This window comes from Pinus tabuliformis, chromosome Q (genome assembly GCF_031772625.1).
Source record: "Pinus tabuliformis cultivar Carrire ecotype Pingquan chromosome Q, CPIR1, whole genome shotgun sequence".
Classification (NCBI taxonomy): domain Eukaryota; kingdom Viridiplantae; phylum Streptophyta; class Pinopsida; order Pinales; family Pinaceae; genus Pinus; species Pinus tabuliformis.
This window is the reverse complement of record NC_142296.1, coordinates 1,348,049,972-1,348,077,222: the sequence shown is the minus strand read 5'-3', so window position 1 is coordinate 1,348,077,222 and position 27,251 is coordinate 1,348,049,972. Positions and strand designations below refer to the sequence as shown.

The 27,251-nt window shown below is 39.4% G+C and overlaps 1 protein-coding gene across 1 annotated transcript in view; it reads right to left on the bottom strand.

The window, feature by feature from the left end:
- Positions 1-27,251, bottom strand: part of ATSEC20 (Sec20 family protein) — a 159,397-nt gene that overhangs the window by 129,852 nt on the left and 2,294 nt on the right. Inside the window, exon 3 of the mRNA XM_089386314.1 lies at positions 25,418-25,473. Coding sequence (XP_089242440.1) covers positions 25,418-25,473 — 56 coding nt within the window. The remainder of the gene's footprint in view (positions 1-25,417; positions 25,474-27,251) is intronic.

Genomic DNA, 27,251 nt, shown 5'->3' with positions numbered 1-27,251 from the left:
GGTTTGTGGAAAAAGGTTTTGCACAGAAGGAAGGGTCGACTATGAGGAGACTTTTCCCACATAGCAAAATGGGCTACCATCCGGACATGCTTTGCGTTGGCAGCTCAGAACGGTTGGGAAGTCCATCAAATGGATGTAAACACTGTTTTCTTAAATGGAGATTTGAAAGAAAATGTTTTTATGTCCCAGCCAGAAGGATTTGTTGTGAAGAGTCGAGAACATAAAATATGCAAGCTTGTAAAATCCTTGTATGGCCTCAAACAAGCACAGTGACCCTAGCATGAGAAGTCAACTGACATCTTCTGAAACTCAACTTCAAACATTATGATCTTGATGATGCAACTTTGTTCGTCAAGAAAGTTGGAAAAACAGTTGTATATCTTGTGGTGTATGTAGATGATCTTTTGATGATTGGGAACAATGACAGCTATATTGCATCCATAAAGAAGGAATTGAGGAAATGTTTTGAAATGACAAACTTGGGGTATGTTCTAACTCAACATCTAAAGTTTATATTCCTCCCTCAGAAGAAGTACATTGGAGATCTGTTGAACAAGTTTGGCATCATTGAGTGCAATCCTTTGTCTACTCCAATGGAACATAAATTAAAGCTCACATCCACTGAAGGCAAAGAATTTGAGGATGCAACAAAGTATAAACAGCTTGTAGGAAGTCTCAACTACCTAACTACTACCAGACCAGACATTTCATTCGTTGTTGGAATCCTCTCCAAGTTTATGTAAAAGCCTTGTGAGGGACATTGGTCTGCTGCCAAAAGATTTCTATAGTACTTGAACGGAACTCAAGACTTGGGCTTAAGTATACACAGGTGGGTGACTTCAGCGTGGTTGGATACTCTAGTTCAGACTTCGATGGAGATAAAGAAATTGGGGTATCTACTTCAGGTTATGCTACGGGTCTTGGATCAGGAGTTTTCTCCTGGAGGTCATGCAAACAATCAGTTCCAGCAGATTCCACAACAGAGGCAGAATATGTGGCAACAGTTGGAGATTGTGTGGCTCAGGAAAATTCTGGAAGATTTGCAAGTGAAACAAGTGCATTCAAATCCACTCATAATTGACAACACTTATGCAATAAAGTTGGCCAAGAACCCAAAGTTCCATGATTGAATGAAGCATATCAATACAAAATACCATCTGATTCGACATCATGTTGAGGCCAAAACAATCCATCTATGCCATTGTTCCACAATTGAGCAGTGTAGGGACCAAACCACAATTTTATTCCATAAATTCTACCAGATTTTAACAGCTATTATTTATTTCAAAATTTAAATTTCTAAATTCTACAAAATTTAGCAGTTATCAATTTAATTCACATATACATACCTGGCTTTCGAGTTTGAAGTCGATCCTGCGCGATTGTAGCTCCAATTTGCTCCTGTTACCAAAACAACCAAAACCTCCCTGCTGAATTGAGCACAATTTTAATACCCAGCTCCAAAGTACTTCAAATTCGAGGTACTCTGGCCCCCGTGCCCAAAACTTCAAGAACAACTGAGCTTAGACTTCCTTCTATCAGTCATGGAATTTCCTCCTTTCCGTAATTTCCCTTCTCTGTAATTCCTCCTCTTTGTAAATTCCCCCCTGTCATGGCCTTCTTCACTCCCTTATATCTTTTATTCCATCGTCTTCCAACCTTCTTATTGTCCGCCTCCTTCCTCCACCGCTTCCTATTTCTCTTCGTTGTCATCCTCCTACTACCTCTCGGCCCTTCTTCCTTTTGGATGGAGGCAGTTCTTAATTTAAAAGAATCATTTGAAGTAATTATTAAATTTTATTTTCTAAAGTTGTTTTATTCATAAATTAAATAAATTATTTTATTTAACCTTTAATTAAATTCTTTTATTTACTTTAATTAATTACAAATTAATTAAATTTTAATTTATATCTTCATTCTCTTTATATATATATATATATATATATATATATATATATATATATATATTGATTTAAAAGATTAGTCATATATATAGTTCTATCAGGGTGGTACACATCAGTGTTGTTAAAATCACGATATTATCATATAATCGCAATAATTTCAATGAAAAGAGAAAATTGCGGTTAGTAATTGGATTTTTTTTCTCTGATTTTTTCGAAAAAATCGCGATTTTTACCCAAAAATTGTGGGAGGCTCGAGCAGCGCGTGTTAAAAGGGAAAAACACGATTTTTTTTCATTTCATTTGGACAGAAAAGCGTGCGGTGGGGTTTGGAGACTTGGAGTGTTGGAGGCTTGGAGATTTTGCCATTTTGGAGCTAAATCAACTCCGTGGAGGAGAAAATCAAAGAGTGTGCTAAGGAGGAGACCAATTATCTCCATAAAAACGGTATGGGCACCAATGTTTTTTGTTTTCATTGTTTTGTAACTTTGTTTTTGTTTTTTTTTCAATGTTTTTGGTTGGGTTTGGAATGGGGTTTTTGATATTTGCCCATGTAATTTTTTTTAGTTTTTTTGGTTGGGTTTGGAATGGGGTTTTTGACATTTGTCCAATGTATTGTTTTTTTAGTTTTTTTGGTTGGGTTTGGAATGGGGTTTCTTAAATTGTATGTAATTTTTTTTTAGTTTTTGTACAATGTAAATAGTAAAATACTAAATTGTAAGTTTGTAACTTGTAAATACTAAATTGTAATCCTTATTTTCCCATAGGTTCACCGAAACACCATTCAAGTTTTCAACTTCAAAGTTCAAAATCAAACATGCCAAGGAAATTGGACCCTTTCTGGGAATTTGGTGAACCTAATGCTCTGAATGATAGACTAAACTTGACTTGCAAGTTGTGTGGGCACCATATGTCCGGGGGGGTGTACAAATTGAAGTATCACCTTGCAAAAATCCCTGGATTTGATGTAGGACCTTGCAAAAATACAAATCCTAAATTCATCCAAAGAGCCATTAAAGCATTGGAAACTTTAGACCACAATAGAGAGGCCAAAGAAGAAATGAAGAGGCAACTAAAAAAGTCAGCTGAACAAGCAAGTGCCACTAGTTCTACTGCAGCATCAACCAATCTGGTAGCTTCCTCATCATTTTTTGTTCCTCGAACCTCACAGCCATCTATCAGTTCAATGCTAAAAAAAACTGAGAAAGAACAAGTTGACAAGTTGCTGGCAAAATTTCTCCTTTGGAGTAATATTCCTTTCAGCATTGTAAGGAATAATCCATTTTTCCAACCTGCTATTGATGTTATTGCAACTGTTGGCCCAAGGTACAAAATCCCTTCTTATCATGAGAGGCCGGATTCTTCAAAATGAAAAGCTTGACTACACCAAAAGATTGGAGGATGTTAGGGCATCATGGGCACAAACAGGATGCACTGTGATGTCAAATGGTTGGACTGACCAAATGGGGAGAACCCTTATAAACTTCTTGGTTAGTTGTCCCAAGGGGACTATGTTTATCAAATCTGTTGATGCATCTGCACAAATCAAAGATGAAAGAACTTTATGTGATTTGCTAGATGTGTTTATTTTGGAGGTGGGTGCAAAAAATGTTGTCCAAGTCATAACGAACAATGCTGCAAATTATGTTGCTGCTGGCAGGATGCTTATGGACAAGCTTCCTACTTTATTTTGGACACTTTGTTCTGCACACTGTATTGATTTGATGTTGGAGGACATAGGGAAAATTCCCTTTGTCAAAGATATTGTTAAGTCATCCAAAAGCATTACAAAATTTATGTATAACCATATATCTGTGCTTAGCTTGATGAGAAGATTCACCAACAACAAAGAGTTAGTGCGCCCCACCATTACACGGTTTGCCACCAGTTTCATATCCCTTCAATCCCCCTTGAATTCTATGTGGGATGTGAAGAGAATGTTTCTTTCAAAGGAGTGACGTGCTTTGCCAATGAGCCGCAAACCAGAGGGAGAGGTCGTATGCAGACTAGTTTCATACCAGGAAGACTTCTGGGCGGGAGTGCAAGAGGTGTGCGCTGTTACTGAACCTTTGGTAAAGGTTCTTCGGTTAGTTGATGGTGAGAAGCCCGCAATGGGATATTTGTATGAGACCATGGACAGGGCCAAAGAAGCCATTCGGGCCTACTATGATGATAAGGGAGATGATGGGTTTCAGAGACAACTCCTCCTACAGGGAGTGATTGATGAGCGATGGAACAACACACCCCATTGTCCCATTCATGCTGCTGGGCTTTTCCTGAACCCCGCATTTTCTTACGCATGTGGGTTTGTATTTGATGCTGAGATCATGGCTGGATTCTTATCCTGTGTCCAAAAGATGGTGTGATCTCTAGCATAACATACAGAGATCTCTAAAGAAATTGAGACATATAGGATGGCAGGTGGCACATTTGGCTTTGACATGGCTGTGACTGATAGGACAATTAAAATGCCAGGTATTTTTTAATTTGTAACTTTGTTTCAAATTTCATTGTCTCTTCAAATTCCATTTTTTTCTTATGTTTATTTAAAATTTTATTTGTAATTTTGTTGTAGATGCATGGTGGAGAATGTATGGTGCCAGGGTACCCCTTCTGCAAAAGCTTGCCATTCGAATCCTCAGCCAAACATGTAGCTCCTCAGGATGTGAGCGCAACTAGAGTGTATTTGAAAAAATACACAACAAGAAGCGCAACAAGTTAACACTTAAAAATTTAAAATATTGCAAATTTCCAAATAAATTTTTAAATTCATTAAACAATATCTTTTTTATAATTATTAATTATTATTTCATGCTCTTTGTACAGGTTGGAGTCCCAGCGACTTAATGACATGGTCTACGTCTACTACAATCTTCGATTGTGGGTGAGGCAACTTGAGAGGACACCTGATATGGAGACCATCTCATTGGATGGGATTAACACCACTGCTACATGGAGAGTTGAGGTCGAGAGGCCTCTCATGGAGTTTGTTGATGATTGGTTAGTGCAAGATGTAGTGGGGGGCGGGGGGGGAAGGAGGACGAGGACGAGGATTTGGAGCAACAGGAGGAGGAGGTGACACCACCTGCCCGGGCTACCCCTGCCACCAGTAGAGGACGTGGTCTACCTCCTATAGCTTCTACTTCTAGTTCTTCAGCTTCTAGAGCACAGCAGACTCCACTACCAACTCCACCAACACCAGCATCTACATCTAGAGGGAAAGGGAAAGCTATAGCATTTTCTCGCAAGAGGGGCAGAGAAAATCAATAGTAGTAGTTATTTGGTTCATTTCATTGTATATGACATTATGACTCATGATATGAGATACATTATTATATTTTTTGTTGATATTTTGAGGCTGAGTTGGGACTCAGGAGTCAGGACTTACTATTCAGGACATGATTCATTGTTATGTGTGATTTTAGCACTAAAAATGATATTAAACATCTTATATATTAGTTCTTTTATCATATTTATGTGTCAATGTATTTATTTTATGTTGTAGATGGTTTAGATATTAAAAAAATGAATATGTTTGTACCAAACGATTTTTTCCCGATTATTACGATTTTTTTCTGATTTTTTCCTCGCACCAATATTATCCCAATAACGATTAGTGCAACATTGGTACACATTTCAATGCCGCACTTGGTATATTTATTATTTTCTGGTGAGTTTAGGAAATTTTTTCAATAATTGATTCATTCACCTAAACTTAAATTTTTTTCACTATTAGCCACTAAGTATAGTAGTGCAATACACGTGGTTCATGCATATGTAGCTATCATATGGATGTCCTATATGTATGTTAATATTCACATTCTGTTTATAATTGTAGGCGGGTCATTACAAGCAGATTGCAGATATCTTCACCAAAGCGCCTAGAAGAGAAAAGTTCAAAAGATTCAGAATGATGCTTAGACTCAACAACATCCCTTGAAATTAAGGGGGAGAATGTTGACACCTAATCATTGGGTTGGGTGAATATATGTAAAATAGTGTAAATAGAAAATAAGGAGAATAGGAATATGAAAAGACAATGGGAGATGAAGCCCAAGAGTCTCTCCCTCCATGTATATATCTATGATCAGCCTTAATGGAAAAAGCACAATTCATTTGAGGAGTTACCACCTGGCTTGACAATCTTCTTGCTCTTTCCACTGACAATTAAGTTGATATCCACAATTTCTTTCTCTGATATCAAACTTTGGACCCTTTGTTCCAGATGGCACTCAATGGAAGTAAATTGAGACAACCACAACGTAGTTCAAACTTGTATCCCTGAGGGGGCCATACCCACAGGCTCTGCCTCAACCATGAACTAGACCATATATGGCATTATGAACCCGCGTCATAATGTACAAGCTTGTGTATATAGTTTCTTTCCTACATTGATACAGCATAAATGTAATGTGCCATGGCTTGTCCATGACCACATATGCTACTTATGCCAACGTAGAATGCCTTCTAATGGCCTTGCATTTGTGCCCAAGTGATTTGGTGGTGTAGCGATTACTATATGTTTAAGATCAAGGGTTCTATGTATCAATTTTGACTGAGCAAATACATGTCTTGAACGCCCAGTTTTGACCTTCAAATCTCAAGATGTGTCATATATGTGGATGTTTTGTTTGAAACCTCTACAAATAAACATTTAGAGTTTGAAAATATCAAAGATAATACAGAAGTTGTCATTTATGATATGTTGATTGCTATAATGGACTTGATGTCAACAACCACAAAGTCAATATGCCCAAAGTGCTGAGAAATCGTCTAGTGCTGAAGAAGCTCCAATACGAGTTGGAAGGTGCAGTTGAAATGGGATCTATGGTGAATGAGTCCGATATGCCTCGATCACTCCATTTAAGGCCATGGTAAAAGAAACATTTGGCATTCTTTTCTATCTCTTTGTATCATTTATCAAGATACAAAAGTATCCATTGAGAATCAGTATACAGTGTGTACTACACTAGTTTGTTGGCTCCTTACAAGTTTTCAGTAGATATGAATTATAGTGTTGAAGGAATATGGCCACCTATTGTGAAAAGGTTTGAAAAGTCAACACCCTTCATTTCTTGAGCTTGATTATCGAGAAAATGGCTCAAATTGATGAGTTATTAGCGTTATTGAATACTCTGATACTCTCTACTATTAACGGTACAATCAAAATTAGCAAAGCTACTCTCACTAATATTCAAACCTATTTACAAGATGCACAGGAGAAGATTGAGTTTCTTCAGCGTGAGTAATTGCTCTAGCGAGATGAATTACAACAAATGAATCAACATTCTGAAGTGATTCTTCTTCAGAACAATTCATTGTTTGAGGTCAATTCCCATCAACAACCAACACTCGATCAAATCAATGAGGCCACTTCAAGAGCAAATTCACACGAAGATGCAAAGGTTCAGCTCGCATTTCCCAAGCTCATCATCAGCCCTTGGGAAGAAGTTATTAAAAAGAAGTCGAGAACTGGCCTTGGATATGACAAGTACTACTCCCAACCAATATAATTTCAGAGTGCTAGGTTTCTTCTTGAAAGTTCATCTTCACTTGCTCCTCTTCCACATCCACTTCAAATTATCAAATGCCAACATTGTGATGGAATTGGCCACATAAAAGATAAGTGTTTTGATCTTCACCCTTGTGAGTATTATAGAAAACATACTCATTATTCACACAGATGTTCTATTAAAATTGGCAACTAGGGCCAACTTCCACCTTAAGACAACTCATATGATGGAGATGATTATTGCATTGGAATCCTCTTTCCGAGAGGTACAATTTTGATATAAAGATCATCTCATTCTGACAAGCAAAAATGGAATTTTGAATTTATTCTTCTCATGGGCAAATTGTCAAGGTCAGCCTCAGTCAAATGTAGGCTCATGAAGCCCAATGGATGTGTCTCCTCACCCTCAACAAATTGTATAAATAGGAGTGACCCTTCTCTCATTTGGACACTCACTCATCTCATCATATCATCTTCTCTCTCCTCTCTTGATTGGTTCGTACACTTGGAGGCTCTCTCTTCTTCGCACGTGTGGAAGGAAGGCAGATTTCAGGAGGCCAAAATTTCCTGTGATTAGGGCAGCATTGACTTGGGTACTTTGACCAAGCGTTGACTTTTGTTTTTGGGCTAGAACTTCGATCTTTTTAGGCCACATTCTTTGGCACACAAATTGAGGCAATTGGGAACAGTTTGACCACATTGACTACAACATTGACTTTTTGTTTGACCACAAAAATTACAGCAAGGATTGTTTGGGTTGACCAAGTTGTTTTGGGTTGACTTTGACCCTCTCTAGAGGTCGTACTATTCTGTTGTTGACCGAGCTGATTAGAGGTTGATTTGGGGCAGCATTGACCATCATTGACTTTCTGGTTAAGTCCGCATTCACTGTTGATTTGGCAGATCTATTTTGGGCTTGTATTTATGATATTTGTACTCTCTCTCTCTCTATTGAACTATTGAAAAATAATAAGAAGATTTGATCAAAGGGTTTCCCCCTAAGTTGCAGGAAACGTGGCCCTAGGGGGCGTTTCGCCAAGGGAAACGAAACGAAACGCGTTTCCCCGTACCGTACGGCCTGGAAACGCGTTTCCGGCCATACGGCCACGTTTCCCGAAATGGAAACGTGGCCGTACGGCCGGAAACGCGTTTCCAGGCCGTACGGGCCCCGTTTCCCCAAAAAAAACATTTGTTTTTTAATTTTTTTTTTTTCTAATTTGTTTTTAAATTTTTTTAGGGTTTCCAGGATGTTCTAGAAACCATTTCTAAAGTTATAAAAGAGCAGTTTCTCTCATTCTCTCATCACACTATTCAGCAAGTCGTTTCTCTTGGAGATTGGCAGTTGTTTCAACTAGGGTGTTTTGAGCAGTGAGCAAAGTAGATTTTAGCAGCAGGAGAAAGAGATTTCAGCAGCAAGAGAAAGAGATTTCAGCAGGAGATTTCTGTAGCAGCAGATTTGGCTCAGCTACAGCCATATTTCTCTTCTCTTTTCTGGCATTTCGGGGTAGTTTCAACCACAGAAAATTAATTTGGGTAAGCCACATTCATTTTGTTAGTTTTTTCTTACTATTTCTTCAATATTTCTAGGGTTTATGCAGCCAAAAATATGAAAAACGTTTTTTATTTATAGATTTGTTTTTTAAATTTATTTTTGCAGCAGATTTGGCTCAGCTACAGCCATATTTCTCCTCTTTTCTGGCATTTTAGGGTAGATTCAGCCACAGAAAATTAATTTGGGTAAGCCACATTCATTTCTTAATTTTTTTCTTACTATTTCTTTAATTTTTCTAGGGTTTATACAGCCAAAAATATGAAAAACGTTTTTATTATTTACAGATTTGTTTTTTTAATTTACTTTTGCAGCAATGGCTTCCAGCCAAAGTGCAGCTGCAACTTCAAACCCTAGGGCCAACTCAAGGGCTGAATATTATCCTCTTTGGAGGCATGTGACGAAGCTTCAAAGATGTGGAGGTGGTGGCTCATGGGAATGGCGATGCAATCTTTGCAATAATGCGTACAAGGGCTCCTACCCAAGAGTGAAGGCGCATCTATTGCATGGAGGAGGACAGGGGATTTCAGGTTGCACAAAAACATCAGATCCGTTGGTAAGGAGGGCATATCAAAGAGAGCAAGATGAGGCGGATGGTACTAAGAGAAGGCATGATGACCTTACTCAAGCTCCTTCTAACATTGAGCCAAGGATTGTAGCTGAAGCAAGAAAGAGGAGAGCTGGTCACACTCAAGAACATGAACAACCAGCACCCAAAAATACCAGAGGCTCAGGGGCATCCCATTCAGTTCAGGATAGCAGAATTGCTAGATTGGTGAATGTGCAAGCAAGAGAAGAAGCTGATTCCAGAGTGGCTAGGTGCATTTATGCATGTGGTATCCCATTCAATGTTGTTCGCTCTCCTTACTGGCAAGATATGATAAGGGCAGTTAACAAAGCTCCTCAAGGGTACAAGGGGCCCAACTATGAGAAAGTCAGAACCCAGCTTCTCAAAAATGAGAAGGAACTTGTGGAGGACATTTTAGCTCCAATTCGTTCTTCCTGGAGTAGCTCTGGGGTTACCATAGTCTCAGATGGTTGGACAGATATGAGGCGCAGACCATTGATAAATATCATTGCCACTTCCCCCAAAGGAGCAATGTTTATCAAGGCAGAAGACTGCTCAGGAGAGGTGAAAGATGCACAGTTCATTGCTGATGTTACTATAAAAGCTATTGAACAAATAGGGCCTAACAGGGTGGTGCAAGTTATCACGGATAATGCACCAGTTTGCAAAGCTGCAGGTTTAATTATTGAGGGGAGGTATGACCACATCTTTTGGACACCATGCATTGTCCATAATCTGAATCTGATCTTAGAGGAGATCGACAACAAAGTTTCCTGAATAAAGGAAGTCACAGGGGAAGCAAGGGAGATTATCAAATTCATCACCAACCACCACCAGTCTCAGGCCATATTTCGAGAGTACTCCAAATTGGAGTTGTTAAAAGTTGCTGAGACAAGATATGCCTCAAACTTTGTGATGTTGCGCCGCCTTGTTGAGGTTAAGCATGCATTAGTTTCTATGGTGGTGAGTCAACTTTGGATTGAGTGGAGACAAGCAGATTCAGAGCGGGGATCTATGGTGCGTAGATTGTGCCTTGATGAGGATTGGTGGAGCAAGGTAGATTTCTTGCTAAAGTTCACAACCCCTGCATTTGAGCTTCTCCAGAGTGCTGACACTGACCAACCTTTCTTGGGAGAGGTATATGATGGCATGGATTCCATGGTTGAGAAAACTATGGAAATCATTTCGCAGGAGTCTCCACAACTTCTGTTTGTTGATGTTCATTTTGCTGGTTTGATCAAGAAAATCATTGTTGACAGGTGGAACAATTTCAATACACCATTGCACACTTTAGCACATGCTTTGAACCCCAAATTTTATGATGAGGAGCTTATTGCTAAAAGCAATGGGAAGAGGAAGGCACCCCATAAGGATAGAGAGGTGGCTACTGGGGTGAAAAAAGCACTTATGAGAATGTTTCCTTCTCATCTACATAGGGAGGTAAAGGAGGAATTTGCCAGTTTTGCTGCAGGAATAGATGATTATGCAGATATATCATCTTTGGAGGAGAGAAGCACCATGAATCCAGTTAGGTGGTGGATTTGTCATGGAGCAAATGGTGTACATTTGCAAAGCCTTGCCATTCGTATTCTTTCACAAGTGGCAAGCTCTTCATCAGAAGAAAGGAATTGGAGCACTTATGGTTTTATTCATTCTGTGAAGCGCAATAGGTTGGGCTCACAGAAAGCAGAGGATCTTGTTTATGTGCACTCCAACCTTCGCCTTGCATCTCGTAGGGGTCCAGAATACAACAGTGGTCCTTCTAAAGAATGGGATGTGGATGCAGAAAATCCTGATTTGGATCTCTCTCTTGCTGCCCTGAATATTGAGGACGATTCTGGAAGTGGAATTGGTGCATCATCTTCTTCAGCACCACCATCCACTGTTGAGCATTCTGCTGCTTCTATTTTTGATGAGGATTGTTATGATGAGGATTAGTCTTTTGTGACTTGTCTCTATAGTTATTCATATACTAATATAAATAAAGGCTGATTTTGGATTTTCCAGTTCCTATATTTTTATTTTCATTATGTGATTATTCATGACTCATGAGTAAATGTGATGTAAATTTAATCTTAATGTTTAAGTAAATGTATCATTAATGCTTTATGATTGCACATATATATATTAATAATTTTTAAATATTTTTAATATATATATATATATATATATATATTATTATATATTATTATATATATTCGCGTTTCCCCGTTTCCAAAATTTGGGGAGGTCGCGTTTCGGAAACTCGTTTCCGTTTCCCCGTTTCGTGCAACTTAGGTTTCCCCACATTGGGGTTTGTCCCTAGCATCCGCCACATCTTGTGTCCTCTTGTCTTAGCTTGTCCTCTGCATATGATTTTATGTTCTATCTGCAATTACTGTCAATGTGTATAATTTAATGTGATTGCTATTGGATATAATTGGAAATTGGAAATTGGAAATTGGGCAGCTAAAGGAACAATGAAGTAAATTGTCTTAAGCATAGAACGTATCATTGTTATCTAAATTAAAATGGTATCAGAGCTCAGGTGAAGACAAAGCCCAAGCAAGAGTGAAGCAAAGCAATCACTAAAGGAAGTTGTTGGACAAGGACTTGGAACTAGTCCCAATGACAACTACATCTTTCTTAAATACGAGGACAAGCTCAAGGACAAATCCGACTATCATGCATTGAAGATGACTTTGGATTTGACATTAGAAGAGAATGATGCCATGGACTATGTCAAAGGAAGAATAGCAGAGCCTCCTTCAAATGCATCCGCTACTGCACAAACCAAGTACAAGAAAAGTGAGGTTAAAGCTAAGAAGATTATTGTTGATTCTATTCATAAGCCTTTGGTTGCCTATATTTTTGATTTGGAAACATCTAAGGAGATGTATGAAAAGCTGGTTGGGATGTTCAAAGTAAACAATGCAAATCAAATTCTCTTTCTCGAGAACAAGCTGAAAGATATCAAGATGGATAGAGGAGAATCCATCCAATCCTACTTCATGAGGATTACCGAGATCAAGAATGATCTCCTATCTATTGGTGAAGTCACTGGTTACCGGGAGCTATCTCTTATTGCACTTGGGGGGCTTACAAGAGATTGGGATGTGTTCAACACTACTATTCTCAACAATGACAGGATTTCGGGATTTGATGAACTATTAGCCAGATGCACTCAAGAAGAAATCACGATGATGGAAAGAAACAAGCCCTCAAATGGAAACAATCCTACTACCTTCTTCGCTCATTCTAAAAGAAGGCAATGATGGTCCTAAGAATCAAGGACAAGGGTTCAAGTCGGGATTCAAACAAGGAAGGAAAGGTAAATGCTTCAATTGTAACAGGTTTGGCCACTTCGCTAGAAAGTGTCCTCACAAGAAGGATACTCCAAGAGATGATGACAAAAATAACAACAACTTCAAAGGCAATGGCAATCAAAGGAACAATAGGTTCAATAATAAAGAAAAGAGGAATGCTCCTGCTGCTCGAAATGGAGGTGGTCGTCCTCCCAAGAAGTCGAGAAACTCCAGGTATGATGAAGTTAATATTGCAAAGCAAAAAGAATTTATTCTTATTTCTGCCCTCTCCACCGCCTCTCCTCCAGATACATTGGACCATTGGTTGATTGATAGTGGTGCCTCAAGGCACTTCACTGGGTACAAGGAAGCCCTCTCTAACTTGGTTGAATAGAAGATAAATATGGAGATTATACTTGTGGATAATGCCACTTATACTGTGAAAGGAATTGGGACTGTTACTCTTCACTTAAATAAAGGTCAAACTCTTCATTTGCAAGAAGTGTTATATGTACCTGATTTGAAAAAGAACTTGGTTTCTATTTTTGTGATGGAAGATAAGGGTTTCAAGGTGACATTCATTGATGGGAAGGTTCATCTTTGGCAAAGGAACCCAAGAGATGCATTCACTCTTGGATTCAGGGTTGAAGGTCTCTATCAGGTTGGAGGAAGTCCGTTGGGAGCAATGATTTGTGACACCTCTCTTCAATCTGAATTATGGCACCGGAGATTTGTTCACCTTCATTTCAAAGCCTTACCCGATGTAAGGAAGATGGTCACAGGGATGCCCGAATTCAACTTAAATCATGAAGGTGTTTGTCAGGGATGTGAAGCTGGAAAACATACAAGGGACCATTCCCCTCAAGTGAGACTCAAACCACTGATATTCTTCAATTGGTCCATTTTGATCTATCAGGTATGTTGCCCGTGACATCTTTGGGTGGATATTTGTATTATGCTATTTTTGTGGATGACTTCTCTCGCAAGACATGGATCTATTTCTTAAAGAAGAAGGATGAAGTATTCAAATGGTTTCGTTCCTTCAAAGCCTTGGTCGAGAATCAAACAGGGAAGAAGATCAAAATACTGAGGACCGATAATGGGACCGAATATGAGTCAAATGAATTCAAAGACTATTGTAGAGAAGTTGGCATTAAGAGGAGACTACAACCGCATACACTCCTGAATAAAATGGTGTTGCCAAAAGGAAGAATTGTACTATCATAGAAGCCACCCGAGTTATGCTTCATGATCAAGGTCTTCTAAAGTTCTTATGGGGAGAAGCTGCCAACACCGTTGTGTATGTCCAAAACCGATGCCCACATCAAGCTTTGGACTTCAAGACACCCGAAGAAGTATTCACCGGTAAGAAACCTGATGTTTCTCATTTTAGAATTTTTGGTTGTCCCGTATACTTTCATGTGTCGAAAGAGAAAAGAAACAAACTAGATGCATCTAGGAAGAAAGGAACGTTTATGGGCTATAGTGAAACTTCGAAGGCATATAGAATCTATGTGTCTAATCAAAGGGAAGTGGAATTAAGTCATGATGTCACTTTCAATGAAGATTCTGCTCTTAGGAAGATTCGCGATCTTCATATTCCAAGGAAGGACAATGATGATGTTGGTGTAGAAAAGCAAGATGAACCTTCGTCCGATGAACCGATGCCCAATGTTGAAGGTCTGATGGATCCCATTGATCCACCTCCTAGTGAGCCCACTACTTCAAGAAAAAGGCCTTTGTGGCTCAAAGGTACTCTTGAAGATGCTGAGAAACATATTGCACCGAGAGGGACATTTCGTGAAAGCAAGAAGCCGAATAGGTACCAAGGGTACTTAGCTGCCATGAGTACCATTATACAATCTAAGCCTTGTACATTCAAAGAAGTCGTAAAGCAACAGGTTTGGAAGGATGCGATGAACGAGGAATATGAGTCGATCGTGAAGAATGATGTCTGAGATGTGGTCCCTAGACCCAAGGACAAGTCCACGGTCACTTCGAAATGGCTCTACATGATCAAACATGGAGCTGATGGGAGTGCTAAGAAATTCTAGGTCAAATTTGTAGCTCGAGGCTTCTGTCAAAAGGAAGGAGTAGACTATGATGAGATATTTGCACTAGTTGCCTGATATACCACCATTCGTTCGATCATAACCCTTGTTGCCTCGCAAGGATGGAACCTTCATCAGATGGATGTCAAAACTGCCTTCTTGCATGGTTCGCTTAAGGAGGAAGTGTATGTGGAACAACCCGAGGGGTTCGAGGTTCAAGATCGTGAGACACATGTATGCAGGTTGAAGAAAGCCCTCTATGGATTGAAGCAAGCCCCTAGGGCTTGGTATGAGAGAATCGATAGCTATCTTATGAAGCTAGGATTTACGAGAAGCGATGTTGACCCGAACCTATACTTCAAGGTTGAAAAGGGTAGACCTCTCATTCTGGTCTTTTATGTGGATGATCTCTTTCTGACAAGTGATGACCCTCTCATTCATCAATGCAAGAGGGAGTTGGCTTCTGAGTTCGAGATGAAGGACCTAGGACTGATGCATTATTTCCTAGGGTTGGAGGTTTGGCAAAAGCTAGGTGAGATTTTCCTTTCTCAAGGAAAATATATTGTGAAGCTACTTGAGAGATGTGGGATGGTGGACTGCAAGTCCGTGATTACTCCGATGGAACTCAACTTTAAGAAGCTATGTGGAAGTGTTGTTGGGCCCGAATTGGCGAACCCTACCAGGTATCGTCAACTTGTGGGGGCCCTGTTGTTTTTGGTCAACTCTCTTCCTGACATATGCTTCGCTGTGAATACATTGAGTCAATATATGGTCGAGCCTCATCACATTCATTGGATTGTTGCAAAGAATCTCTTAAGATATCTCTGGGGCACAATCCACTATGGACTGAGATATGCTGCCGAGAATTTGAGGCTACATGGATATACAGATGATGAATGGGTTGGCAGTGTTGTGGATCGTAAGAACACATCTGGATGTTGCTTCTCTTTGGGGTCTGCTTCTATATCTTGGATGAGCAGGAAGCAAAAATTGGTTGCACTAAGCACTGCTGACGCTGAAAACATTGCTGCAAGTATGGCCTGTTGTGAAGCAATTTGGTTGAGGAAGCTCTTCAGTGAGCTATTTGAGCACGTGCTAATATCATCGTGATCTTCTGCGACAACCAAAGTGGGATCTGTCTATCAGAGAATCCCGTGTTCCACGACCGCTCCAAGAACATTGATATCAGGTACCACTTTATATGGGATATGGTACAACGGGGAGCAATTAAGCTCCAACACATCAGGACAGATGAGCAGGTTGCAAACATTCTCACAAAGCTTCTTGGGAAGGTCAAATTCATAACCTTCTGAGAGAGACTTGGAGTCGTGGAACGACCCTCCTATGAGGGTCCTATATGAGTTGAACACAGAGCTCTGGGAGCTCCTGGGGGCATGGGGTACTTCTTGGAGCTAGCTATGAGCGACCATAGGGTGAGTGGTTCACCTTCCCCTAGTGGTGTGCTAGATACAGGGTGAGTGGTTCACCTTCCCCTAGTGGTGCGTTGGATACAGGGTGAGTGGTTCACCTTCCCCTATGATACCCCATTATGGTTGACATGTGTGTAGGGTGAGTGGTTCACCTTCCCCTACCCGGACACATGTATGTAGGGTGAGTGGTTCACCTTCCCCTACAATTGACATATGCATAGGATGAGTGGTTCACCTTCTCCTATGGCATATGAGCAGGATGAGTGGTTCACCTTCTCTTGTCGATGCCCCGACACACATCCTACCCATAGAGTCCGAGACTCATGGGAAGTACCTCTCATTTGGCCAATGAGTTGGGAAAAGTTGGTTAGGGACCATAGCACTACCGATGGACGCATCGTGTATTGTCGTACTCCCTATGACTAGGATGCATGGTGTTCAACAACTTGATCTAGGATCAAGGACTGACTTTAGTCAGTGGAGAGTGGTATGATCTTATGACTCACTCTCGATCACTTCTTCTTCATTATTTCTTCATGGTTCAACATAGCAAAGTAGGGCAATGATGGCATGGATGGTACAGGATGACAGGTTGGCATGATGATGTCAGATGGTTTGGCAGGTGGAATTCTCCCTAGTTGAGAGGGAGTGTTAAAATTGGCAACTAGGGCCAACTTCCACCTTAGGATAGCTCATATGATGGAGATGATTATTGCATTGGATTCCTCTTTCGGAGAGGTACAATTTTGATATAAAGATCATCTCATTCTGACAAGCAAAAATGGAATTTTGAATTTATTCTTCTCATGGACAAATTGTCAAGGTCGGCCTCAGTGAAATGTAGGCTCATGAAGCCCAATAGATGTGTCTCCTCACCCTCAACGAATTGTATAAATAGGAGCGATTGTTCTCTCATTTGGACACTCACTCATCTCATCATATCATCTTCTCTCTCCTCTCTTGATTGGTTGGTACACTTGGAGGCTCTCTCTTCTTCACACGTGTGGAAGGAACGCAGATTTCAAGAGGCCGAAATTTTTTGTGATTAGCGCAGCGTTGACTTTGGTACTTTGACCAAGCGTTGACTTTTGTTTTTGGGCCAGAACTTCGATCCTTTTAGGCTGCATTCTTTGGCATGCAAATCAAGGCAATTGGGGACAATTTGACCACGTTCACTGTAGTAATGACTTTCTATTTGACCGCAAAAATTACAGCAAGGGTTATTTGGGTTGACCGAGTTATTTTGGGTTGACTTTGACCCAATGTTGCATTAATCGTTATCGGGATAATATAGGCACGAGGAAAAATCAGAAAAAATCATAATTATCGGGAAAAAATCAGAAATAATCAGGAAAAAATCGTTTGGTACAAAAATATTCATTTTTTTTCAATTTTTTTAATATCTAAACCATCTACAACATAAAACAAATACATTGACACATAAATATGATAAAAGAACTAATATATAAGATGTTTAATATCATTTCTACTGCTAAAATCACACATAACAGTGAATCATGTCCTGAATAATAAGTCTCGACTCCTGAGTCCCAACTCAGCATCAAAATATCAACAAAAAATACAATAATGTATCTCATATCATGAGTCATAATGTCATATACAATGAAATGAACCAAATAACTAATACTATTGATTTCCTCTGCCCCTCTTGCGAGAAAATGCTATAGCTTTCCCTTTCCCTCTAGATGTAGATGCTGGTGCTGGTGGAGTTGGCAGTGGAGTCTGTTGTGCCCTAGAAGCTGCAGAACTAGAAGTAAGAGCTATAGGAGGTAGACCACGTCCTCTACTGGTGGCAAGGGTAGCCCGGGCAGGTGGTGTCACCTCCTCCTCCTGTTGCTCCAAATCCTCCTCCTCCTCCTCCTCCCCCTCCACTACATCCTACACTAACCAATCATCAGTAGACTCCATGAGAGGCCTCTCGGCCTCAACCCTCCATGCAGCAGTGGTGTCAATCCCATCCAATGAGATGGCCTCCATATCAGGTGTCCTCTCAAGTTGCCTCACCCACAATCGAAGATTGCAGTAGACATAGACCATGTCATTAAGTCGATGGGACTCCAACCTATACAAAGATCATGAAATTCAAATAATAATTAATAATTATAAAAAAATATTGTTTAATGAATTCAAAAATTTATTTGGAAATTTGCAATATTTTAAATGTTTAAATGTTAACCTGTTGCGCTTCTTCTTGTGTATTTTTTCAAATACACTCCAGTTGCGCTCACATCCTGAGGAGCTACATGTTTGGCTGAGGATTCGAATGGCAAGCTTTTGCAAAAGGGGTACCCTGGCACCATACATTCTCCACCATGCATCTACAACAAAATTACAAATAAAATTTTAAATAAACATAAGAAAAAAATGGAATTTGAAGAGACAATGAAATTTGAAACAAAGTTACAAACTAAAAAATACCTGGCATTTTAATCGTCCTATCAATCACAGCCATGTCAAAGCCAAATGTGCCACCTGCCATCCTATATGTCTCAATTTCTTTAGAGATCTCTATACGTTCTGCTGGAGATCGCACCATCTTCTGGACACAGGATAAGAATCCATCCATGATCTCAGCATCAAATACAAACCCACATGCGTAAGAAAATGCGGGGTTCAGGAAAAGCCCAGCAGCATGAATGGGACGATGGAGTGTGTTGTTCCATCGCTCATCAATCACTCCCCATAGGAGGAGTTGTCTCTGAAACCCATCATCTCCCTTATCATCATAGTAGGCCCGAATGGCTTCTTTGGCCCTATCCATGGCCTCATACAAATAGCCCATTGCGGGCTTCTCACCATCAACTAACCGAAGAACCTTTACCAAAGGTTCAGTAACGGCGCACACCTCCTGCACTCCTGCCCAGAAGTCTTCCTGGTATGAAACTAGTCTGCATACGGCCTCTCCCTCTGGTTTGCGGCTCATTGGCAAAGCACGCCACTCCTCTGAAAGAAACATTCTCTTCACATCCCACATAGAATTCAAGAGGGATTGAAGAGATATGAAACTGGTGGCAAACCGTGTAATGGCGGGGCGCACTAACTCTTTGTTGTTGGTGAATCTTCTCATCAAGCTAAGCACAGATGTATGGTTATATATAAATTTTGTAATGCTTTTGGATGACTCAACAATATCTTTGACAAAGGGAATTTTCCCTATGTCCTCCAACATCAAATCAATACAGTGTGCAACACAAGGTGTCCAAAATAAAGTAGGATGCTTGTCCATAAGCATCCTGCCAGCAGCAACATAATTTGCAGCATTGTCTGTTATGACTTGGACAACATTTTCTGCACCCACCTCCAAAATAAACACATCTAGCAAATCACATAAAGTTCTTGCATCTTTGATTTGTGCAAATGCATCAACAGATTTGATAAACATAGTCCCCTTGGGACAACTAACCAAGAAGTTTATAAGGGTTCTCCCCTTTTGGTCAGTCCAACCATCTAACATAACAGTGCATCCTGTTTGTGCCCATGATGCCCTAAAATCCTCCAATCTTTGGGTGCAATCAAGCTTTTCATTTTGAAGAATCCGACCTCTGAAATCATGATAAGAAGGGATTTTGTACCCTGGGCCAACAGTTGCAATAGCATCAATAGCAGGTTGGAAAAATGGATTATTCCTTACAATGCTAAAAGGAATATCACTCCAAAGGAGAAATTTTGCCAACAACTTGTCAGCTTGTTCTTTCTCAGTTCTTTTTAGAATTGAACTGATAGATGGCTGTGAACCAAGTGTGGTTCGAGGAACAAAAAATGATGTGGCAGCTACCAGATTGGTTGATGTTGCAGTAGAACCAGTGCCACTTGCTTCAGTTGACTTTTTTAGTTGCCTCTTCACTTCTTCTCTGGCCTCTCTATTTTGGTCTAAAGCTTCCAATGCTTTCATGGTTCTTTGGATGAGTTCAGGATTTGTATTTTTGCAAGGCCCTACATCAAATCCAGGTATTTTTGCAAGGTGATACTTCAATCTGTACACCCCCCCGGACATATGGTGCCCACACAACTTGCAAGTCAAGTTTAGTCTATCATTCGGACCATTAGGTTCACCACATTCCCAGAAAGGATCCAATTTCCTTGGCATGTTTGTTTTTGAACTTTGAAGTTGCATGTTTGTTCCCAACCAAAAAAACTAAAAAAAAATTACTTTGGACAAATGTCAAAAACCCCATTCCAAACCCAACCAAAAACATTGAAAAAAAATAAAAACAAAGTTTCAAAACAATCAAAACAAAAAGAAATTGGTGCCCATACCGTTTTTATGGAGATAATCGGTCTCCTCCTTAGCACACTCTTTGATTTTCTCCTCCATGCAGTTGATTTAGCTCCAAAATGGCAAAATCTCCAAGCCTCTCCAACTCTCCAAGTCTCCACAGCCCTCCGCGCGCTCTGCTGTCCAAATGAAATAAAAGAAATTCGTGTTTTTGCTTATAAAACCGCGCTGCCCCGACCCTCCACGATAAATTCCGAAAAAATCACGTATAAAAAAAAACGCGAGTACTACTCGCGATATTCTCGTTTTGATGAAAAACTCACGATAAAACGATAAAATCGCAATAATATCGTGTTTTTAACAACACTGCTTTGACCCTCTCTAGAGGTCATACTATTATGTTGTTGACCGAGTTGATTGGAGGTTGATTTGGGGCAGCTTTGACCACCATTGACTTTCTGGTTAGGGCTGCATTGATTGTTGATTTGGCAGATCTGTTTCGAGCTTGTATTTATGATATTTGTACTCTCTCTCTGCTAAACTATTGAAGAATAATAAGAATATTTGATCAAAGGGTTTCCCCACATTGGGATTTGTCCCTGGCATCTGCCACATCTTGTGTCCTCTTGTCTCAGTTTGTCTTTTGCATATGATTTTATGTTCTATATACATTTATTGTCAATGTGTATAATTTAATGTGATTGCTACTGGATATAATTGGAAATTGTCATTAGGCAGCTAAAGGAACATTGAAGTAAATTGTCTTAAGCATAGAACATACCATTGTTATCTAAATTAACATGTTCCAAACACAAGACTCCTACAAGAGCAAAGATTCACCTTGATAGATCGCAATGGTCTTCAACAACCAAAAAGATATATCGGGCGTACCACAGAGTTCATTCTCGAGTATTGACATGTCTTGCAGTGGAGATTTCTTCATCTTCTCACCTTGTATCTGACAAGGGGGGAATCGATGGTCAATTACTAGATTCAAAGTTATATCAAGCAAGCATGAGCCACAACTTGAACTAGAGCTAACTACCAGAGCCTGGATCCAAAGTCAGCCAATGCCAAAGTCATAGTTGTAGCTAGAGATATACTCATGTTCCATGAGCATGACTTGGTTGTTGGCCAGCCTTAAACCACCACCGGCAGAAGACTTCAATTTCTGCTACCCATTTCATCAGTTTGTGATCATCTTTAAACCATCATCAAGAAGCACTTCCACTTCGCAGAAGACTTCAACTTCTAGAGAAATTTGGAACTGTTTCAGGAATTGATTTGAGTCGAGTTCCAGAGTTGGTGGTCAACGTTAAACCACCACCAGTAGAAGACTTTGGCTTCTGCTACCTCATTTGGTTTGTGGTCTTCCTTCAACCACTAGATTCAGAGAGCACATCCAACCATTAGCTGTTATCCACCTTTGTATTTCAGCTCTCTTCTTGGACTCATATACAACCCTTTAGAATCTAGATTAAAGGGCGGAATGTTGGAAACATAATCCTTTGGGGTTATGTGAATTTGACACATTCACTTGAGTGGAAGGTGAAAAGCCTCTAGTGAAGGCCAACAGTGATAGAAGTTCAAGAGGCCTCTTGGAATACAAAACAAGGGTCAAACAAATTGTGTTAATATGTATTATATGAACGAGAAATAAATCTCACATTTATCTAATTTTGGTTTATCATTTTAATTTGAAGGCCTATTCATGAAATCTTTTTCATTTAGGAGTAAAGCAATGTGAGGAGATTCTCAACCTTGCTTTCCTTCTAGTTATAATTATTTTTTATTTCCTTTGTCTAATAAACTAATTGTTGAAATGGAATTATAATTCAGCCTATTATGACAACACCTTCACAAAATTTTGATGAGTAACACTCTTAGCTCTGAAAGATTAAGTTTTCACAAATTAATTTTCAACAAACACTTAATTGCATCAAATTAGTTCCTTTTACCTTAAGTACATACCCAAATGATGAATGTATCAACAAGTTTGTTCATCCCAAAGGTTGAATGTGATAAACTAGCCCTTTCCATATAACCATCCAAAGTAGTTGATTGTGACACACTAGTTCCTTCATTCACACAATGTTTCATAACTCCATTGGTCCATAGATTGATAGGTGTTTATCCCATATCAACCCATTTCCTTGTTCCCTCTTCTCCCTATTTCATTTTGCCATTTCTATTTTTCCATACGCTGCAACATATGTTTTGTTAAGGTTTACTCTTCATACATCACCTAGAGCTCTCCACTCCATAGCCTTAGCAATCCTACCTTTTAGTGAAGCCCTTTTGAGTTGAAGAAGAGTGAACCAAAAGTGTAAGGAGGAGCTATTGTGTTGACAGTGGGTAGCATTCCTAAGTGCACAAAACTAGCCCCTTGATGCTTACACTTTACTTCATTTGGGGGTGCTAAATTTTGTCGACATGGCAAGCATTCCCTTCCCCAATATGGGACTATTACTGTCAATTTAGCTGACTTACCACATTCAAATTGGAATCCTTCAACTAAGAAGCCAAAAGTTGGGGGTTTCCATTCTACAAAGGCCACCCAAGACTTGCACCTGGCCCCAACCACAAATATAAGCACTGGCACAAGGGCCCGCAAGGAGCAACATGTCACTAGGGAGACTTGAACACTGGCAGGGGCAACAACAACCAACCACTTTCACTTACCTAGCACACCCATGTTGACAAAGTAAAAGGTTTAAGGTGGAGAGAGCACCAATTCAACTATGTTTCCATCCTTCAATTATATTATCACCATTATTACTCAGCTTTGACTCCTTTGATAGCTACCTCAGTTTGTAGGTGCAGTTCGATAATTTTCTGGAAGTTAGGTTCAAGTTTTGCTATTCACAAATCACAACATGATCGATGTGTGTATAAATGGGAAAAAAGAAGTTTGGAAATACATGCCCTAGGTGCATCAATGTTGTAAAAAAACATAAAGACTTCAATGATTAACGTTTTAAACTACATAAAATGTAGTAAACCTTTTTCAAGGACCCATAGGATTAGAGATGTACCTAGTGACACTAACAGGATATATCCAGTGTGTCTTTAGAAGCCCTGGGTTCAAATATCTAAAAGTAAGGGTCCAGAACACTATTAATATCTCCTAACCTAGCCTGTTTTCTAAACTTCTTAGTTATATTTTTGTTAATTCTTATTTCAGCAACTGAACCATTCCTGTGCACACTCTTTCTTCTAATACAACCTCATCCTATTAGATTCTATTTTTCTGCAAGATCATCCTTTAAACTCAATCCTTCCTATATCAGCCGCAACTGATTGTAGCTGCTTCTAATCCTTTAGCCATTCCATCCATATCAATGTGACAACACAGTTGCTTGAGCTGGTGATACATATCCCAACCATAAGTTTTGCTTGTAATATGGTACTTGTCTATGAACCTTTGCAAAGAAATCCACACAAGAGTTGTTCCCCAGAGCTATTTTATGACTAGCTTTCACTAATGCTCAAATATCCACAAGCCAACCGTTACCATATTTATTTTTATTCACCCATTCTTATCACCATCACCCAATTTCTCAATGATCATTTCACATAAAACAATAAGTGTCCGTTTACACTATCAACATCTTACATTATCTTTAAAAACACTGCTGCATGCTCTATGCAGAGCATTGCTTCACTCAATTGTCATTCATTTGTGTCCTAAACTCTTACCAGGTCATATTGCTTTTAGGGTGGTATTGGAGATTTCTTAAGAGTATTCACGATGCATTGTACCTGATGCAATTGTGATCCCATCAACAGTTTTAAGACACTTATGCACATTAATAAAAATCCATACATTTTTCCCATTTAATCAATCTCTATTAGCTTATGTAGCTCCTGTGAGAGAATAGGTACCTTTACTCACATTCACAAGTTTTAACTCCCAGCATGTCATTGCCAATGTATTAAGTTTGTACTTCAAGATTTAGTTTGCATTATCAGTTTGAACAACCTTTGGAAATCGAACCTCATTGAGAAATGAACACCAGGATGATAGCAGATATTGCACTACTCAACCCCCACATTGACGATTGAATATGCTTCCAGTGTACAAAACAAGTTTTTGAAAACTGCAGTTTGGAGGAGGAAGAGCTAGTGAGTCATTTACAATATAATCTGAGGATAGTCATCAGACCATACGTGTTAGGGCCCTGATCTTCATTCATCATTAGTATATTAGTTATAGTTTAGCTCAGTGTAAATTGTAAAATACATCATGTCCACTTTATCTCCTATTTATAATAAAGGAGATTCACTGGATTAGGCATCTTGTCCTGTGCATTGGATATTATTGTATTAAGACGTAACCCCCTCAAAGAAGCCTCTTATTCATGGACTTTCTATCATTATCAAGACATGGAGCTACTTATTCTTTCTATTTTTATGCTATTTGGGGTATTTGGTACATAACAAGAAGTCTTACAGAACTTCCTGCTATGAGACCTACTCCATCTCCTTGTATGATCCCAACAAAATTGAAGAATAGAAACATATTTGCTTTGTGACATATTTTAGCCAAAAATTATGCAATCTCCCCATTTATTCTGCAAAAACATGTGCTATATAAATTATCCCATCAAGCTATAAACCATGTCTGTATGTGCTTTCACAAAAAAGCACATTTGCTGACAGCTGTGTTTGTATCTGATTATGTCCTTGCAGTTCACATAAAATTGTGGCAAACAAGGATAGAAAACATGAAGCATAAAAAAGGCAATGTACATGACAATTGAAATAGAGATATTGGCATTCTTAATGAAACGATGCAGTTCTCAATTGGAATTTAGGAAAAGTTAACAGAAAACATGCTAAGTAGTAACAACACTGCCAATTTTAAAGCAGGTTAAAAACATACCGTAAGTTCCGTCGCCGAATGGTGGATTCCTCCCCCCCACCCAACAGGAGCTCCCTCTGCAGTCATAAATATAGTGTTAGAAACCACACTTTCCAGACCTAACAAGAGAAACACATGTCTTATACTAATGTTATATTTTTCAAAAGTAAAAAAGGATATAACATCAGCCAATAATCCAAAGAAAAGGGTAAAAATGTTGCAGAAATCTCTAGTTCTTCTGAGGTGATAGAAGCTTGGATTGTATGTTGTCATCTACTTTTAATAGAATTAGTGTGCAAAACTAACAAACGCGACCATCAATTTGCTCCTACCAGAAAGCCAGTAGACAAGCCAATACCATCTACCCTTAAAATAAATGTACAATGTAAACATGCCTCACTTCATCTACCTTTAAATAGTTATAAACATTCCCCATGTCAGGGCCTGGATCAGGAATCTAGAGGCCAAAAATGAAACTTATCAAAATTGAACTTGACAGCCAGTAAAGGACTATCTGCTGGAAAAGCAAGACCTGTCCCAGGATCTAAGTCGGCCACTCCACAAAGGTCTCACTGGCAGAGGATGAGAACAATGTCACATGGTTCGGGTTCGGCAATGATTAGGTTCGGTTTGAGTTCGAATTTTTTGATAAGGTTCGGATGAGGTTCATCATTAGGTTCATCAATATATATAAAATGAATTATAGGATAAATAGTAAGAAATCAACCTCAGTAAACATATAAAATGCTATCATGGACATGGAAACTGCAAGGATAAATTACAAGCTTGAGTTGCGACATGAAGTTATCAGTTTTGATCTAAGGACTTGGTCAATGGCTATGAGGTTCGCCAAACCTCAAAAAAATAAGAGCTAGTAAAATTAACCGTGCATGTCATAATAGATGGGGCATCAAAAAATAAAATGCCCTTTTGTCTTCTTGTGGCGTTTAATACTTGGCGTCCACCCAGATACTATGTGAACAATTATTGGGTCAAGCATTCATAAGACCATTAGGGAGCACAATGGGTGCCACCAAAGTTGACCTCACAGCCTACCCAATCGGCCCATTATATGTTGGTCCTAGTAAACCCAAATGCTATGTTGCACGAGCTCGCAAACCCAGGGGTGGGTTTCTCGAACTCGTCCCGGGTTCTCATCCCCAAGTACCAGAATCAGGGATGGGTGCTTCTAAGAAGAACCCATAAGAACCGGGTTCTTCTATGAAGAACCGGATTCTCCATTAAAAAATTTGGGTTCTTTTGTCTTGACGGGTACGGAGAACCCTGATGATGGGTACTTGGAACCCCAAAATCAGGTTCTTTGGGGTTCATTTTAGATTTTATTTTTAAATTTTTAATCAATTTAATGGGCTTCCCCTAATATTCCAGATAGTTAGTTCTTCATCCTGCGAGAGGAATTAGAGTACTTATGCTTTTATCCATTTAGTAAAGAGAAATAGGTTGGGCTCAAAGAAGGCAGAGAACTTAGTGTACATTCATAGCACACTTTGTTTCATATATCGAAAAGACCCTGGGTACAAGGAGGGTCCTTCCTTTCAAGAGATGGGACCGATACACAGATGATGCTATGCGTGTGGACGAGGAGATACAGCCAGATGACCTTATTGAGCTACCTCCAGTTGCTATGGATGAGCAGGAGCCTCAAGATGCGAGTGATTCCTAAATGGAGAGCATGCAAACTGAAGATCTAAGTGATGTTGATGACATGGCTTGAGGAAGCCATTGTTCACTATTAGCTATTTTTATTTTAGTATTTTAAAATTTCCTAGTTCTTGTTTGGAGATGCCTTGAGGCAAATTTCGAATGTAGTATGACAATGGACATATATGATGAT